This window comes from Aulonocara sp. 'chitande type north' Nkhata Bay, linkage group LG4 (assembly GCF_057382095.1).
Source record: "Aulonocara sp. 'chitande type north' Nkhata Bay isolate Kocher_YH1m ecotype deep benthic linkage group LG4, A_spYH_male_GT1.1, whole genome shotgun sequence".
NCBI lineage: Eukaryota > Metazoa > Chordata > Actinopteri > Cichliformes > Cichlidae > Aulonocara > Aulonocara sp. 'chitande type north' Nkhata Bay.
In genome coordinates this window covers 32,684,656-32,702,820 of record NC_141347.1, presented here as the reverse complement: position 1 = coordinate 32,702,820, position 18,165 = coordinate 32,684,656, and the positions used below count along the sequence as shown (strand labels likewise).

The following is an 18,165-nucleotide window of genomic DNA, read 5'->3' as shown; positions in this document are numbered from 1 at the left end:
TGAACACTTTGTTCTTGTCGATATTTCACCCTGCTTTTGGTGGTAGTGTTTACTTTTTCTTTGGCAATGTCACCTAACTCGAAAAGGGAAGTGGTAAAACTTCCTGTGTGCGGATGAGGTTTCATTGTGTCTATTAAAGAGCACACTATCGCACACAAAATGTTTTGACTCAGAAGCTTCTATTTAGCGTCACTGGGTGATATAATTTATTGGATTAAAACAGAACAAATCATTATTCCAAAACAAAGGGACATATTTCTTGCATTTCACATCCATTTATGTTTATCAATCACCACCAAGCCTTTTTAGCTCTGCCAGGAACAAACCCGTGGGTGCTGCAGGTTTGAGAGGAGGGAGACAAGCAGACAGACATCTGGTTTACAGATGTCCGTTCACAGAGAAGGACAAGGTGGATGAGAAGAATGAAACAAAAGACATACAGACATGACAACATAACAAAGTAGAGTAAATCACACAGAAAAGCTCTGCAACCTCATTGGACTGAACACTTTATGGTAATGATCCACTTGAAGAGGTCAACGTCGTGGGAATTAGCCTGGTTAGACACAGACACAGAGGAAAAGGGGAGAGCACAAAGATCATTAATACGGAAGAGAATCATTAATCACACAAAAAATGTGTGAAAAATGTACAAAACAAGCCCATCCTATGTCTAATTTTCACATTCAGACCCACATAAACCTACATATTCAATAACGATAATTAATAATGACTCAATCACAAACATAAACATATGTGTACAGATTTATTTATTCATGCTTTTATACCATTTTATACTTTCTTTATTAAAACTTCTTTTCTTGTACATAGAATACAAGTTTACGAATAGTTATACAGTTTTCTTTGCACTGAATGGAGCAGCATTTGCTTTTGTCTTAATGACAATTAAATATTCTGATTCTGATACTAATAAAGGGAATTATTGTGCCCATTTCCCGTAAGGTTATTATTGGACTCTATTAGAGTAGCTTTGCATAATTCACAGTTCGAAATAATCCTTATGTATCTTGTGCTTTACCTTGGTGCTCATCCACTGTCTAAGAGCTAAAGTTTTCACCCATCACCTTTGTACAGTTACAAACTAAGCAGGTTCAGCTTTTGTTGCACAGCTGTTCTTTTTCACATGCAACACCCAGAAATAAACATTATACACTCTCGAATACGGCTTATGGTTTAGCTTTCTGGGTAAACATGCAAGAGGTGACACACGTGATGGTGGCAGAGAGGCTTGGGTAATAGGACAATAGGACAGCATACTGTAGCTCAGGAGGACCAAAGTATTCTTGGGTAAGATACTGAACCCCAAGTTCAGATGTGTTTATTGGAGAGTGAATGTGTGTGAGTGCTAGATAGAAGGCATTCACAAGACGTAGAAGAAAAGTGGTGATTCGCCTCTGTCTCAGTATAGTTCAGAGCAGCAGTGTATGTTTGAAAACAGCAGAAGAAGCAGTTTTAGTCACCTCCACCTTAAAGGCCACCGTCCACTTAAGCCAATTTATATATTATTGGCTGCCAGTGGCAGAAAGAAAATCTAGATAGCAAGCAGATGGGCTCGTTTTCCTGTCTGGTTTGTCAGTTAGCCACAGGTATGGCATTAGAAAGACTGGTCTGTCAATCTATTATTGTTCAGTGAGCAGACCTTTTGTGAAGAGGTACCTAAACCAGCCTTTCTATCTGAGTGTAACCATTTTTTTTCACACCCTAAGACTAAGTGAGTAGTATTTGGTAGCTTAATTTAAATATATATCTCTAAGAGAAAAAGTCAGACAAAGGGACACTAACTATAGTCAAACGTGTGACAACTCAAGCGACCTAATGCAGACTGAAGATCTCAACAAAGTTGTTGTTATCTCTCAGTTGCCAAAGGACATGATAGCATATGCCAGGACGAGAAGGCGCTCCTCTCGCTTTAAGCCAACTGTAGCTGACAACCCCTCATAAACAGCAGATTTGCGTCTGAGATGACAATACTGGGAATATCCACTCTCTGACATCACACAGATCAAAGAGTAGAAAACAATTCTCACAAACCAGTGGGAAACCTGAGGTTTTGACTCACGGGTCATACACTGACTTCACTATTTGACCATGTTTAATACAACCATCTGTCACTGTAACAGTAAATATATACGGAGACCCGCAGGGGACATGGGAGAAAAAAAAATTAAGACGGACTTTTGCGAGATCTCGCAAAACTTTTGCGAGATCTCGCAAAACAAACTCGGGATCTCGCAAATCTTTTGCGAGATCTCGCAAAAGTTTTAGCCGCATTCTTCGGCCTTCGACCTCCCGTTAGCTTCGAGCTAACGGGAGGTTGAGACCTACTACAGCCGGGAGGAACACCGCTTTCCCGGCACATCATGCCTCGACCTCCCGGTCGGCTTCGAGCCGGCGTCCGAAGAATGCTGCTAAAACTTTTGCAAGATCCCGAGTTTGTTTCGTGAGATCTCGCAAAAGTCCATCTTAATTTTTTTCCTCCCATGTCCCCTGCGGGGCTCCGTAAATATATGACAGAAAACAAGAAAAAGTGTATTAACTCCACTTTATTAGTTAACCAGACCTTCGTGCACTATTTCTCACCTTTGTATCCGTTACCCAGGGCAGCATTCACTCGATCATATTTGCCAGTCTGCTCTCCTGTTAAGCAATCGGCACAGGTCAGTGTTACAAATTCACTAAAAACGAAACTGTTACATTGAGACAAAGAAATCTAACAGCTATGTGTTAAACCTGGCAAAAAAAGTAGCATTAGAGGACTTAGCTATCACACTATGCAGGTCACATACCTTTCCTAAAGAGGGATATAATGCATAATACATGCAGCTGCACTTTCAGTGTGCAAGCTACTTAAGTAAAAAGAATAACAGTGAATAAGGTTTTTTTTAAACTGCATCACATTTGTGTTGCTATTCTTATTTAAAAAGAATCCAAGTAAAGGACACTAATATTTTGACTCCTGCAAAATCACGTGATTATTATATATGAAGGCATTTTTCAGCACAGTAACATCTGTTGTATGCTGTCTGTTGTGCTGCGATATTGTGCAAAACGACATGACTAATAAGGTAACCAGAAGCAGCAGTAGTGGTAGCTCATCACAAATGAGGAAGTGTCGGTGGTTTTCTTACCCAAAGCATCTTGAGCTGGCCCTAGCTGTGCACCGAACCCTAATAAAACACACACAACAGAAATTACACCTTTAAGGCCAGGACTTGGGACGTACGTATCTGCAAACATGCCAGGAGTACACTCTGAGAATTTAGGAGTACACTGGAAGTACTTTGAGAGAAAGAGTGCATTAAATTGAACCTGCTTGTTGAGCTCCATATCCTGCACCAGGGCCTGAAACAGCACAGAAAAAGGGCAACAATAAAGAGTCAATATCAGGCAGGATCACATAGAAACAGCCCTGCAGCTTATCTGCACTCACAATGCTTCTGATGAGTTTTATTTTTCACTATCTCTGAGGCTTTTGACCTCATTGGTACTGAACTAGAAAAAAAGAAAACCAAAACGACACAGTTTATCTGGCCGCATGGTAACTTTCCACTTTAGAGTTTCTCACACTTTTTTTCTCACCATATTTTGCAGATTTAGCACCTTCAGCTCCAAGACCAAGCTGCTGTGCAGCATACGGATAGCCGCCATCACCTGTGGGCAATGAAAGAAATTGGTTAAATGTGACTATTTAGCAGTTCACTGAGCTTTAATACTGTGATAAACTGACAGGATGTGAGAAAAAGAGAAAATTGTAAGCCTTGTTGATTTATTTGTTTATATACTTTATACTAACAAGTATACCAAGGCTGGGGCTAGGCCAGTTTCATTTTGGTTGCGTGATCATTGTTTATGCAGCATTTCAAGGCCCCTCAAACAAAGATGATGTCCCAATAACCTGCATGACTGGATTTTTCACTTTATAAATTTATAGTGAAGTGAAAAGCGTCCTCATATAACAAGATGCAAAATGACTCAAAGACAAAAGGGGAAGCCTACGATCTTCATATATGAACAGACTTTCTATGATTATTGAGTTATTTCCTATTACTATACTCATACTTCCAGTTTACAGCAGTTACCCAGTCATTCATCTTAATTAAAACACTGCTGCAGCTGCTGCCCTAACAGTTGAGACCATTCAGATAAAGGCTTATTCGCTCTAGACTTTGATAAGGTAATCAATACCTTTCCCATGTCTGTACAAAGCAACTGAAGCCAGCAGCAGTACCACTGGACTGTAATTTTAAAAAAAAGCCTAATTTGAAAGCAGAAAATTCAACAGTTTTGAACTCTACATCTAAATCATCCCCTCATGCCCAGATCAAGAAATGTAAAGTACAATGTAAAAAAAAAAAAGAAAGATAATTTAAATGAATTTATCAAATAAATTTTACAGAATTTTACTATTATTCTTAAATACATAAAATATCAATAAAAAATTGTTTGTGAAACATTAATGTTATGTCAAATGTAAAATAACATGAAAAAATGGTGAGTAATCGTGATTTTTACTGCAGGCTGACTGCTGTAGTATTGTCTGCTTGGCTGTAGAACAACTTTACCAAAATTTAAAATTTTACGTGCTTGTCTTACAACTCAGACATGCAAAATTTATTAAGACTTAGAGAGTTTTCCCTTCCCATTGATGCCGTGTGCTTGCTCAAAGGTGGATCATGTGCTTATTGGGGTATATTTCTAACACTGTAGGGTCTTTAACGTGTAATATATAGGTATTTGAGATGGTTGTTGCACATTTGGGTGATATAAAATGCAATAAAATTGAATGAATGAATTCAAGTTCAGTATATGGTCACTTTGATTGACAGGTGGATATCATGATAGCTGGCTGTAGCAGTTAGCTGCCTACTGAGCCTCATCTCTGCTAACAGGATTTTTTTCTTGAAGTAATTTTAATAGATTTCGCTTTAAAAATGTATAACTTGGAGAATAAATTATATTGGTCCAATAAGTCTGTGGTCATGGTCATTTCTAGCATTTTATTAGCCTGTTATTTAGCACTAATAAACAGATACCTGCCTGTGTGCTTATTGTAAGCTATGCTTGCTAGCATAAGCATATAACCTAGCTTCTGGCCCCAAACCGCCAAAATGGGGACGATGCTAATGTTGAGACTTCAAAATGGGTTCAGAAAACAATGGGTGGCTACATCTATTTCCCTCTTTTATCTAAGTCTATGATTTTTTTTCTTTAGTCTGCAGGACTCAGAATAAGCCACATTCATCTACTTGTAATAAAGTCACTAAGTCTGTGTTACATTACATTTTCCTGTTATTTTGTACCATTTGACAAGAAAAAACCTCTTTAGTGCAGGACAAAAATGTCTCTATATAGACAATATCCTGAAAGTGTTTAGTGTAGCGTGAAAGGACATACAATATCTTCCCATGATGTGATGTACTGATCTGAAAAAGTGTAACACTACCTGTTAATAGCATGGTGAAGCTTTTATGATGTGCAAAAGTTTGATATAATATACAATGTTGTGTGGCGCAGGTATTTTGCAATGATTATTGTTGCAGCTATGATATCAAGCTCATGTATCTACTACCTTCCAGTCCAGCAGGAAGCACTGGGGCATTACCATAAGGAGCCTGACCAGCTCCTCCTCCTGCAGGGGGAAGAAGAAAATCAAATGGTCAATCTGACTCATACATCGTCATTTCTCTCTCTTCACCCTTCGACCTCCATGATTAATCAGCAAGCTGTGCACTCTCCACCACTATAGTCTGAGTCACGTGTGGAAACCCACGCTGACAGTTGCCTGACTAATAGCATGACTGAAGGGCGAGGTGCTGTCACCGTTGCTCACCATATTTGCCACCAGTTGATTCCAGGCCTGCCCCAAGTGCTCCTGAAAGAGGACGAGAGGGCTTTTTGAGTCAAGACTTCACACGTCGCAGAAAGCACATGTAGGCATCACTCCTTGCTGGTAAATGCAAGGCTTATGTTCCATGCAGGGTGTTTACTGGTTTGAAATTAAATTCAAACAGATTTGGAGGAGAACAGATGCTTTATATTCTATAACCAAATGCTTTTGAGCCCTTCTGTTTACTTCTGTTGGTTTATGTGAGAGAGTTTCCTTAAATCTCCTACCATAGCCCCCCTGGACCTGTCCAGCATAGCCTCCAGGACTGAGGGCTGAAAAAAGACAAACATAAACACACAGGTCAAACATTCTTGTGTCATTAATCGATTCAACCGATTAACTAGTTGTTAGTTTTAAAAGCATCTACGGGAGCAGGAGGGCAGAAACCACCAGATTTAACTGGTCAGCTTCAATAAATCAGAGACAATAGCTACACCCAGTGGATAAAAAAAATCACACTGAGCATATTAGAGGAAGCCGTTTCTATTGACATCTACTTTGTCAAGCTATCCAGTATCGTGGGTTAAGCCTCTAAAGGTTAGTGCCATCACTCCTCACGGGTTTTTTAAGCAGGTTATCGCTCCTCAGAACTGTTACCTTCACTCTTCCCTGCTTTTTTCTCAGCACCATCGGCTAACTCTGCAGGGTAAGCAAGGTCTGAAACATAGTACTAATTAGCACTAATTATGTTGTATATGTCGAGAGCTAGACTGACTTTCACAACACATTTTGCTCCAGTAATATTCAGGCTTCACTCACCAGCTCCATAGCCATCACCATTCCCGTAACCTGTTGAGAGGAGAAATGTAGAAGCACTTAAAAGATTGCAGTTATACATGAAAGAGAGGGGAAAAAATTCAAGTCTGTGATCGTGCTAGACAAAGCTTTTGCAAAACTGCCTCAGCCTACAGTGAAACACAAAAGTAACGCCAACAAAGAAAAAGTCCATCTTGACTGAATATCAACAGCTTTGATGCAGGCTGTCTTTGACACCAAGCAGAGTGACGAATGATTCTCTGCCAGTGCATGATGTATACTTCTCTAACTTGCTGAACTTACCCAGGCCGTTCCCTGCCACAGCACCAAGATATCCTGTTGCTCCATCACCATAACCTGTAATAAAACACATTCACTGTTTACTTAATGGGATGATGAGTATGATGTATAGATTTAAGTCTCTATATAGATTTACATGACTGAAGTTTACCTAAATATAAGTCTTTTTTCTTGCATGTAAAAAAGAACAACTGTATATTAACAGGAGAGTTTAAAGATGGCTGACACGTTGATTGTTTTACTTGTTTTTGTCTCTTACTTATTAATCATTCATCTGAAAGGAAACCTCTGGTGTGACCTTGAACGTAAGGTAGAGATTTTTTTCTTTACCTCCTCACATACAACTGACAAGCAAATGATTGGTTTACAAGGCAAAGTAGGAGTTATGTTGTCTGGCTTTGAGGCCTTACCTCCATTCACTTCTTTAAAAACAAAATTCGAGTAGGCAAATTACTTCGTATTTTCTTATCAAGCATATCCTCAAGTCTTTTCTGACAAGCTTCTACATCTGCACAGGACCCCGGGGTCTGTGGGAGAGACCCATGAATAGGCCTCCATTTCTTTGCCATGAGTTTAACTGACAGCCTCTGTTTAAATTAAAGGCAGTAGCCAAACAGCTTAGCACACAGACTGAGAAACACCTGATTATTAAGATAGTCTGGAAATTTACTGGCTAGTCTGGTGAGACAACAGCCTGTTTGGGGGCATGTCCGTGAGATCATTGTCAGTGGCTAGTTGTTTGCATGTCAGCAAATGCACGTTTTCTTTTGTTTTATACATGAACTATTTACCTGCATATAACCAAAGACTGTGCAACTGTGACTGGCCAACAGAATTTGGTGTGAAAACAGACTATAAACCAGACCAGAAAGCTTCCACCAGAAATGTTTTTCCTTGCCTACATGTGTTCCATGCATACAAGGATAGGGCCACACCTCTTGATCTTTGAATAAATGTCACCACATCTCTATTGACTCAGTAACTACAGTGGTCCAAACCTCCTCTGGAATGAAGAGCGACACAAAAACTGTGTGCTGGGATCTTCGTGTCCTGGGTGTCTATGGCTGAGCAGCTCCTGTAGGTGTAACGGGTAAGCTGGCCTAGTAATTTGGTTCAGATAGTGTAACTGTGACCCAAAGGTGCTTTCAAATTGCATCCAAATTATTATCTAGCAGGCCAAGAAAGCATCCTGCTAAAAGTTTTAAACTGTTCAGTGAAGCCTGGGGAAATGATGCCGACAGAGACCAAATAAATATGTTACAGCCTTACCAGTCGACTTTCCTGCAACACCTTGGGGATAACCACCCTGCCCAAGTGCAGCAGCAGCTAAAATGTAAAAAAATTTTTTAGATGAACAGGATGAAACACAGAATATGAGATGCAAAACATAATTTCTTATCTCCAAGCAAAGAAAAGACAAAATAAGGAAAATTTACATGCATACCTCCAAGTTTTCCAGCTGCTCCACCCAAATACGCTCCCTGTCCCAACCCTGCTGGCAACACATCGGAAGTCTTTACCAAAGTTGTAAACCTACCTCTCCATCTGCTAAAAACAGCAGCTAGTCTTCATGAATTATGTGTCATTGCCCAGCATTACCTGCTCCATAACCCAAAGCGCCCAGGCTTGCTCCCATGTAGTTTCCCGCTCCACCAGCATAACCTGAGGAGAAGGTAAACAAGCTCAGCAAAATCACCCGAGATTTACTTTAGGCTAAACGCACTTCACTTTTCCTTTCCTTACATAATAAAGACAGTTATGGAACGCTTTTTCAACCTCATCAGGCCATAAATGTCTTCATCTTTGTCAGACTTGTATTGGGAGATCCTCTCCACTGGACTGAGTCCTAAAAACCACAACGACCACCTAAAATCACTCCCTAAGTCACAGATACCCAGATGAAAGACTGAGGTATTTGGGATTTTTTATGTTTTACTATTGCTCCCAGCAAAACAAGTTATACATTCCTGGGTTCCAATCTGGATAAATATGAGTTTAGATATGGTCTAATTTGATTAATAAAGACTCCAGCAATATTATTACACACAGACAGTAAACCACACACAAAACCCGGCTGTAAGAAGGAAGAATGTACATGTGACATATATTGTTTTAGAGTTAAATTTCATACAAAACGAGAAAACATAAAAACAAATGAACAACTCAAAGCTCCTCCCAGCACTCGATGTAGTATGATCAGAAGCCTGTTACCAAGAACAATGCAAATCTCTTACTGGAATGCACATTAGCATAAAAAACAGGCTGAAGCCACACTGGTTTCAGTTTTGTGTCGTGTAGCAGCTTCTGGATTTGAACATGGAAACTAAAATCTAATCAATGATCACTGCTCTCACCAGTGATTAAATCTTGAATTTCCCTCAGTGCAATGCCCAGATTGACTATTTTCAGTATCACTGGCAACTGCAGCCCAAGAGATCTAAGCTACTAAGATAACAAACAGCTGTTTACTATGGCTCAAGCGGTGTGCACTGCATGTGTTTTGACTTTCCTACAAAATGCAAAGATATCCAAACAGACTTGAAGGTGCATCAGAGCTGAAAGCCAAAATCACAAACCTTCACCAAACCGAGGTTAGAAGTCATGATTCAAGGTTTTCCAAGGTGATTGCTCCACTGCCTTGCAGCTTATATTTATCATGTTAATATGTAATTATTGTGTGTTATATATAACGCAGTCTAATTTGTTTATTTATTTTTTGGTTAATTTGCAAACTAAATATGAACATCTGAAAAAAACAACACTTTTAGTTGAGAAAAGGTTTTCTGGCCAAAGCTTGACTGCTTTCATGCAGGGTTTGACCATCATTAAATAGCATCGATAGTTTTTGGTTGCATACACTTGGCTACTTAATCATAACGCATTAAAATATTTAGGTGTAACTGGGGTGAAAACAGCTCAGTCGCTAGTTTTTCAGCATGAATTTTACATTTGGTCACATTAGAAGAGGGAAAACCTTTCAAAAGTGCCTCTTTTGTTTGACTAGTTCAACTTTTTTAAGCCAAAAAATTTGAACTTGGATTTTGGCAGAACTATACTGGCAATTAGAGTCACTAGTTTAAAAGACTGACTTGGTAAAGTGTTTTGTTTGACTAGTACAGCAAAAGTCTCAATGCCAACTAGCAGAGGAAACTAAAGTCTGTTTAAAAGCATAGACATCACACAAACAACAATCTGAAAGCCAGTCTCAGAAATATGAAATTGTTTCTCAAAAATCTCAAGAACGGACCACAGACAGACAGATATGAATCAAAAAAGACATTTAGATGGTGAAAAAGCTTTGCTCTTACTTGGAGTCTGGGCATTCCTCCCAGTCTGCCCTGGGATAGGGAGGGCTTTTGGCTTTTTGACATCATGTTCAGTTTGGGAATTCTGTTTAGCACTCTGATCATCTCCATTAAAGCCTGGAGCTTCCTGTCCATCTCCTCTATTAGAGGCACTGCCTACAGTTAGGGTTCCACTAGTACCTGGGATCACTGCTCCATAGCGCCTTCCTCCTTTTGCTGGAAGGTTTGCAGTACTATATCTGCCATCTTGTACCGTAACAGTCCCACGGATTCTGATTCCATTTGCGTTTTCAGCTAAAAGTCCTTTGACGCGCTGCCTGTCTGCCACAGCAGAGAAATAATCTCTTATTCTCTGATCCAGTGGAGTCGCGTAAATACGTCTTCTTACATCCTCAGCTTCTGAAAAAGGTAGTCGAGAGGTTTTGTCTTTTTCTTTTTGTGACGTCGTGCTACCAAGATGTCTGAGTTCTTCACCAAGATGCGGCTGAGCCACTGAACTTTGACCCTTTTGAATTCCTGAACCTAAGCGATTGTTTTCTAGTAAATTAATAGGAGATCCACAGTTTTCCACTCGCTGATTTTCACGTTTGGATGAATCATAGTCTCGGGCACTCTGAGATGAATAAGAACCCAGACTTTGGATGTTGTCTTTATCAACAGGCAGTTGTCTTCTCGGACCTCCAGCTCCCAAAATGACTTCATGATTTGGGGCCAGCTTTCTTTTGGGTATTGCAGGGTGGTTACTTTGTCCTTGATCAGTAGGTGTTGTGTGTCCAAGACTCGATGACTGGACTGTTGAATCAAAGCTTTTGACCTCCTGCTTTCCAAACGAGTCTAGACCTCTGATTTTTTCTCGTTTAAGATCTTGAACAGCTTGACCCTGACTGGCCATCTCAGGTCCAACCAAATGTTCTGCAGACACACCTGGCAGAGAGATATCAGCATGCATTCACAACTTCATCTCACCTCAGAGACAACAGTGTTTCTTTGAGGTCCAGCAGCACACTGTAGCAGCAAACTTCAAGCCTTTCTTTGAAGTTTGTAATATAAATCGGAGCATCCACAGAAAAATCAGAACCAAACCAAGGATAGAATCAGTGGGAACTCAGACAGACTTACACATTCATTTAGAGTAATGACACCAACACATAAAACGTGACATGACAACACATTGTTTCCTTCACAAATTGTTGAAATGTCAAAAAACACACCAGCGTTCAAGCACAAGACAAAAGGATATCCTGACTCGAGCAACATCTGTGTATGACACACAACAACAGAGCTGAGTGGGCATGAAAGCAGAAGCCTGCAGTCCACAGCAAAAGCAACTGAAATTTTTCTGATTCTTAAAGTGAGGTTTTACTCATAATATGTGTTTAAACTACAAGCATATTTACATTTACTATGAGCCAGAACCAGAGTCACCAAGCAGTTTTAAAACATATCTCAAAGGCAAAAAACAAATAAAGTGTGAGTGTGAGTAATTTCTTATTTTGCCTTTAAACCATGTGTGTGCAGCATAAGGAATAATAAGTAGCCCACAGGTGGGGGCTGGAGTGGTGGAGGGGAAGGAAGCCAATGTGGAAGTGTCTTAAAATTGCATTCTTTCTAATACCTCTAATACCTGGCAGTGATGCTTCTGGTTGCATAAAAGCTTAGGGTTACAAAAACGTCTATGGGAAAATGGCCCTCACTCATTTGCTCCCTTGCTGACAAAAACATATATTTTAATTAGTAAATTCTTGCTGTTCTAACAACCACAAATGAGGACAAGTCATTGGCTAACAACATGTCAGCCACAAGTCATCAGCCAATGAGCATTTGGTGATCTCAGTCAGAGCTTTCTCAGGACATCTGGTTTCGAAACACTAGGCTGAAAGAGCCAGGAAGTCATGCAACATGCAGTCAAGATGAAACACCAATAGACACGATGAACTGTGCGCACAAAATAAAACAGACCAGCTTCAGATGATAGTAAAATAGATACAGATGATCTGTTTTCATGCACATAAAGACATGAAATCAACATCAATAGCAGTGAATCACAAGTCAGCAAAGATGAAGACAGACTGATTACACAGAAACACCACAGATTTTACACCTGCACGGGTGAAACCCATAAAGCAGATGTCACTGATAACAGCAGCATCGCAGGCCAGCGTATTACAGTTTAGGAGGGTTTTTTTTTTTTGCAAAGACACAATTTCTGCAAAGTGCTTGTGTCACAGATGTGGGCGTATTATTATTGTACTGGATAATGTATTAAGACAGCTTCTGAGAAACAATCTCTGCTGATCAGCTTGATAAGGCTGATGTTTATGCATGCCTCTGCATCAAGTCTGGCAACAGGCCTAAAACAGTTCAAAGCTAAAAGAACAGGACATCACATGAAACATAGTTCATCACTTACCTGGTCGTGCTCCAAGATAGCCAATGCCCCCTAAAGATCCATATCCTGGCAAGGAAACAAAAACAGCTCATCTTTAAATAAATCAGCACTGGGGTTACGTCACTGACATCCTGGGTTTCTCTCAATACTACAAGGACACATAATCCATTAGCTGAGATGCAGTCTGCCCCATATACCATGTCCACTGACAGGTTGACAGGGTCCAACTTATTGTGTTTATTAAACCAATTTCTTTACTCTCATTTGTGCATACAGCACAAGGAAACAAAAGTGTTTACCTGGAAGTGTTCCCAAGCCAGCACCATAAGCTGAAAAGTCCCAAAAACACAGAGTTAATATTTCTTTACAAAGATCCCTGCAGCTGCTATCCAACCGTTTGTTAGATTCATCCTCATCCTTGCTGTGTAATATCTGTAAAAGGTGTGACATGAGTTGTAGCAGTTCAACCTTTCACAAAACTGGTTGCATCTTAGCCTTCTTGGTTTTCTGCCAGGATTTGCATGCAATACAGGCTGCCAAGATTTCTGCTGCTAGGTGTGAGCACAACTAAAAATAACCCCAATCTTGCACCAGACAACACTGGGAGGCTTAATATCTTAAGTACTGAGAAAATAATTGGTCGCATTGTTAATATGATAATTATGATGAATCATAAGAGTAAAAAAATGTATAAGGTAATTTGCAAATCAGAACAGTGAGGGTAAAGTTTCAACAACCTTGACATATGTAACACATGTAAGCAGCACACATAGTTATTTATTTCGAGTAATAAATAACGACCAATAACAAAAACACAAAGTAAAGTAAATGGCTCCCTAAAGAAGAAGATATATAAATAGGGCCTATTAAGTCTTTCTTTATATATCAGTCTTACCACGTTTTCCTCCCTGGCCCAATCCCAGTCCCAGTCCGTTTGTGAGCCCAGCCCCCAGCCCCATTCCTGGGCCCAGACTGGCACCTAAAGCCACAGGGAAAATTTATCATACATTTTTAATAAACTATTATTTATTTCATGAACTAGACTGACCACATCCAAGAGAAAAGAATGAAAAAGTATGCTGTGAGGGTTTGAGTGTGTACCATAGGCTCCCTGGTTTCCATATCCACCTTGCATCAGACCAGCTCTTCCTCCTAATCCAAGAGATCTGTAGCCTCCTGAGGGCACAATGAAAATAATACATATACAGAATATAGTTAAAGTTATAGTTAAAGAATATAGTTTTTAAACCAGGTGCATCAACAGAATCTTTCTGTGCATAGTAAATCCCAAGTAATATCATGGTCAAAAACATTTTTAAAAACTGTGTGATGGATCCCTTTTAAACAGGAGAAATTGTTTTTGCATGTTTGATTTGCTCACCAACACCAAGCTGGGCTGCAGGATAACGTCCAACTGAAATATTTAACAAAGTAAAAGTTTAAATATCCCCTCTGTATGGTTAAAGAGACATAAGAGGCAGAAAATCAAGCAGATTAAACCTACTTCCAGTCTTCATTGCTTTGTTGCCATATCGGCTACCCAGTGCTCCAAGGGCACCAGTAACTGAGAGGAAACAGAAAAATTATTTTACACTTTGCTTTTTTTTTAAATATTACTTTAGCTATTACAGTTTTGACCAAAATAATTGCCATTAAGATTTTTACCATAATTTATCAGCCCTCGTCACTCATAGAGTTAATGCCCATCGAAGGAATAGACTACAATATGTGCATTTGTGCATCCAAAGACACAAATCAGCCAGAACATTGCTAATGTATGCTGTATGAAAGACTTACCTCCAGGTTTCACGCCGCCGATTCCCACACCTCAATAAAACAAAACAAAAAAAGACACAAAACCGGAAAACAGTTAAAGGCGCATAAGAAAATTTCAGAGTTTAAGGAAACAGTGTATTTAACCTGTTATTTTTGGTCGAAATGGATAGTTTCCCCCTTTGTAACAGAGTTGTATCAATTTTTTATAACTCGACCAACACATAGGGGCGTGGCTTCCAGTAATGGGCCTCAGTGCCTCTAATTTGAGTCACTGAACTCCATCATGTTTACACTGTTGGTGCCTTTTGCAGCATTTTTAATGGATTTATCTGACAAATATTACAACCTGTGCTGTGGTACAGACTCTCCAAGAAATTTTGACAATTTTTTGCCAGTTTTAACAATTGTTTTGTGCTAAATTATTATTTGTCTGTTGTTTAGCACTAATTATGATATAAAATGTGTCCGTGCATTGCAGCGATACTGATGATTTAAGACATTTGGAGTTCAAAATCACAGAATGATGTCACAGTGGCTGTCCATCCTTTATATACAGTCTGTGTTGTTGTTTTTTTTAAACATGAATTTAACATTGAAATAACTTAAAAACAATTTAAAAACGTATAAATACCTCTGGCTGGAAGCACCCTCCCCCAGGAAACACTTTGAGGTTTAACCCCTGAAACATTAAAAAAATGTGAACAGTTTTTCACAGTCACCATGGTTACAGCCTATCAAACACCAAACAGTGTAATGATAACAATACTGTTGTGTTGTGTTAGTTAATGAATCTGTGATTTATAATTAATTATACTTATATTTCTAATGAATCTAACTTATAATAAAAGTGAGTGAAGATGGTGAGAGTCTGTAGCCACATATGTACCAAAAACAAAAAGAACAACTACAAAATGTTTTATTGAGAGGATATGAATATTTCACCTACAAATATCAGGATATCTATTGGGAGACCTAGAGATTTATTTTCGTCCCGCTATTTTCACTTTATGCAACTGATTAAAAAATGCAGATAAGGAAAATATGATATGCATAACTGTAAAATACAGTGTAAAGAAGTGATGCGCATTTAGGAAACGTTAACATATTTGTTTCACAGATTTACTGCATGAACTTTTTTTAAAGGACATTAGAGGTCCTTCAACAAAAGCATTATTTGTTTTTATTAATCTAAATTTTGAATTTTAGGCCAACACTATCACTGTGTAGGAGACTCAAAAGATGACCTTAAAACTGTGGGAATTACAGTTTAGATGTCAGTTGAGGATTACATCAGTAGTGGAACCTGATTGGACTAAAGGTGCGAGACAGACAGATATCCACTGATGCGACCAGAGCACGAGATCAGATACAGCGCCAGTGTGGAGCCTGTTAGTTCTTCTCACAGTTGGATGTGACATTTTGCCTGCTTATGCCACCTTTTCATTGCATCCTTTGAATCAGTGAAATTAGATCATATAAACCAAAGCAACTTGGCGATTACTCTGCTGTTGGAGCCCAGAGTCCATACAGTCCTCCCCTCAGTCTCAAAGAGATGAGATCTAACAAGTGAGTGAGAGGGACTCACTAAAGATGCTGATTCATCGGGACTTTAACTTGGACCAAAATATGATATGATCTAATTCATTTGTCAGCTAAAGATACAATTCATCTTGACGCTAGACAAAATGAATTCAATTTTGACTAAATAAAAAAGCTTTTTTGTGCAGCATTTCTTTAGATCATGTTAAATATCAACATAAATTATTTTTCTTCCAACTAAATTTAGTAACTTCTTTACATTAAGTTGGATTATGCCAGTTAGACTTATATTAATCTTTGTGCAATTCCAATTCCAATGTTTTTAAAGCAGCAAACACAATAATTAAAACATGAATGAATACTTTTGTTTTAAAGCTCATGGATCTAAACCATTACAAATGTAAAAAAAAAAAAAGGCCAAGAAAAATAGTTCATAAAACTTTAGACTTTGTCCCGTGAGTTTCTTACCGCCTTGCAGAGTTTGCTGAGCCAACCAGAGAACCAGCGAAGTCTGGAGCAGAGCTCGAGCCAGCATGATGGAGGAGGCACTGTGCAAAAACCAGCAGCACTTAAAGAGAAGAAAGAGATGTACAGAAAGACAAATACAAGTCTGGTACTTAAAGCACCGCAGCCTCTTTTATATGCTTTTATACACTCCCACTGGCAAGTCCTGCCCTCTGAAAACACACATCAGTCTGAATGGGCAAAGCCAAAGACCCATTTCACTCCATTTCCTTTAGGTGAGAATGCAGACACACACACACACACACACACACACACACACACACACACACACACACACACACACACACACACACACAACCATTTTAATGAGTGATAATCAAATCTACTGTTTTCACTGTTAACACATATAAGGAGCCAAAGATTCAGTAATCTCTTATACATTCACACTTATAATGCAAAGTGTAATGAAATGCACTGTGGTGCAATGCTAAAAGCTTGTTGTCATAGTCTTTGTAAATATTCATGGCTCTACTCTTATTATCCTAGTTTTTTTTTCTATTTTGTGGGGCTGAATATTGATTCTTGGATGTTTGATATCCTTAGTTATTGTTTTGCCGTTGCTATTTTTTCTGTGTTCCCTTGTGTCTGTATCTAAGTTTGTCTCTCTTTCAGTTGACTTAATATTTCACTTTGAAGCTTAGATGCTCATATGATTTTTGAGGGTTTTACTTCCCTCATTTGTTCTTTTGACACTTTATTTAGTGTCTGATTAAGTCCACTGGTTCTTTATTACCCCTTCCCTTCTTCTGTGTCTTGTGTTGTCCTTGTTTTCTCCTGCTGGCTCTCTGCGTTTCTGGATTTTTCCTATTTGCCCTCTAGATATGTTTTTCCTGCCAACATGGCAGTTACCTTTTTTTGTCTGTGTTTGTTTGTTTTTCTGCCGAACACCCTGAATAATATGAAAAATATGCAAATGCGTAATGTATAAGACAAGGCAAGCTAAAGATGCTGTACAAAGCAGAGTGGACAGAATTTGGCTCATTGAGCTGACAGGGGGTAAAGAAGAGCTTTGTTCTGTGTCTGTTGGCAATTCCCTGAACACATAGACTGTCATGGTTCTGCTTTCTTTATTGACATTTCAGGTGTTTCCAAATATCTCACGTATTTAAATACAGGCTGTCTGCTCCAGTGTCCATTCTATGTATAGTCTGTCTATCTGTGTACTCTATATTTTATTTATTTTTATATTAAGCCTTTATTTTGCATCTCTGGTTTTATCATATCAGCCTTTAAAATCTACTTTTTGTTTTTTAACCTGCCACTTTGTCCTTCATGTCGATCCTCTTTCCCAAATCCAGGATAACGAGGCTGCAGTCTATTGGTCCAGGGCAGTGGGATGCTTCATAATCTCACTATCTCCGGTTCTCCACCTTCTCCACTGAGCTCCTGGGATCTAAGGTCCAGCAAACCGTCTCCCAAACCAGCTGCTGATGCTTTTTTTTTTACAAATTTGGATGCTTTTCTAAACAGCTCAGACAAAAGGCCACTGAAAAACACACAACAGTGTTTTCTCCATACCGACTCTCTTCAGTTCGAGGAACAACTATGAAAAAAGCTGATGACACACACACAAACTCAATTTCCCTGCTCACTAATGCAAATACAGCACCCATGCCCTGGAAAACATTTATATATGAAAGTGAAGACAGATGATTTGCAGATAATTA

General features: G+C 39.0%; 1 protein-coding gene across 4 annotated transcripts; it reads right to left on the bottom strand.

Moving 5' to 3' along the window:
* Positions 1–177: 177 nt before the first annotated feature.
* On the bottom strand, positions 178–16,569 carry LOC147333064 (uncharacterized). Of its 4 annotated transcripts, XM_086289999.1 has the most exons (24): positions 16,442–16,569; positions 15,066–15,113; positions 14,456–14,485; positions 14,163–14,222; positions 14,040–14,072; positions 13,760–13,834; positions 13,554–13,637; positions 12,958–12,987; positions 12,680–12,724; positions 10,273–11,193; positions 8,564–8,626; positions 8,409–8,456; positions 8,234–8,290; positions 6,968–7,021; positions 6,668–6,697; positions 6,506–6,565; positions 6,136–6,180; positions 5,852–5,893; positions 5,591–5,650; positions 3,601–3,672; positions 3,331–3,363; positions 3,150–3,188; positions 2,602–2,658; positions 178–556 (listed from the first exon to the last, which is right to left on the bottom strand). In XM_086289999.1, exons 1-24 carry the CDS (start codon positions 16,506–16,508, stop codon positions 552–554), a joined length of 2,058 nt encoding a protein of 685 aa, XP_086146125.1. In that variant the 5' UTR covers positions 16,509–16,569; the 3' UTR covers positions 178–551. The 4 variants fall into 4 exon arrangements, with proteins under 4 accessions (XP_086146125.1, XP_086146126.1, XP_086146127.1 ...); XM_086290000.1 differs by lacking the exon at positions 6,506–6,565; XM_086290001.1 differs by lacking the exon at positions 10,273–11,193.
* Between the last annotated feature and the right edge of the window lie 1,596 nt (positions 16,570–18,165).

Bases quoted from the DNA above. Each gene is read 5' to 3' on its own strand.
- LOC147333064 (XM_086289999.1), bottom strand. From the start codon at position 16,508: ATGCTGGCTCGAGCTCTGCTCCAGACTTCGCTGGTTCTCTGGTTGGCT. The intron at 14,486-15,065 runs GTATTTATACGT...TGTTTTATTGAG, and splicing joins GAGGGTGCTTCCAGCCAGAG to GTGTGGGAATCGGCGGCGTG. The intron at 8,291-8,408 runs GTATGCATGTAA...TTTACATTTTAG, and splicing joins AGCAGCTGGAAAACTTGGAG to CTGCTGCTGCACTTGGGCAG.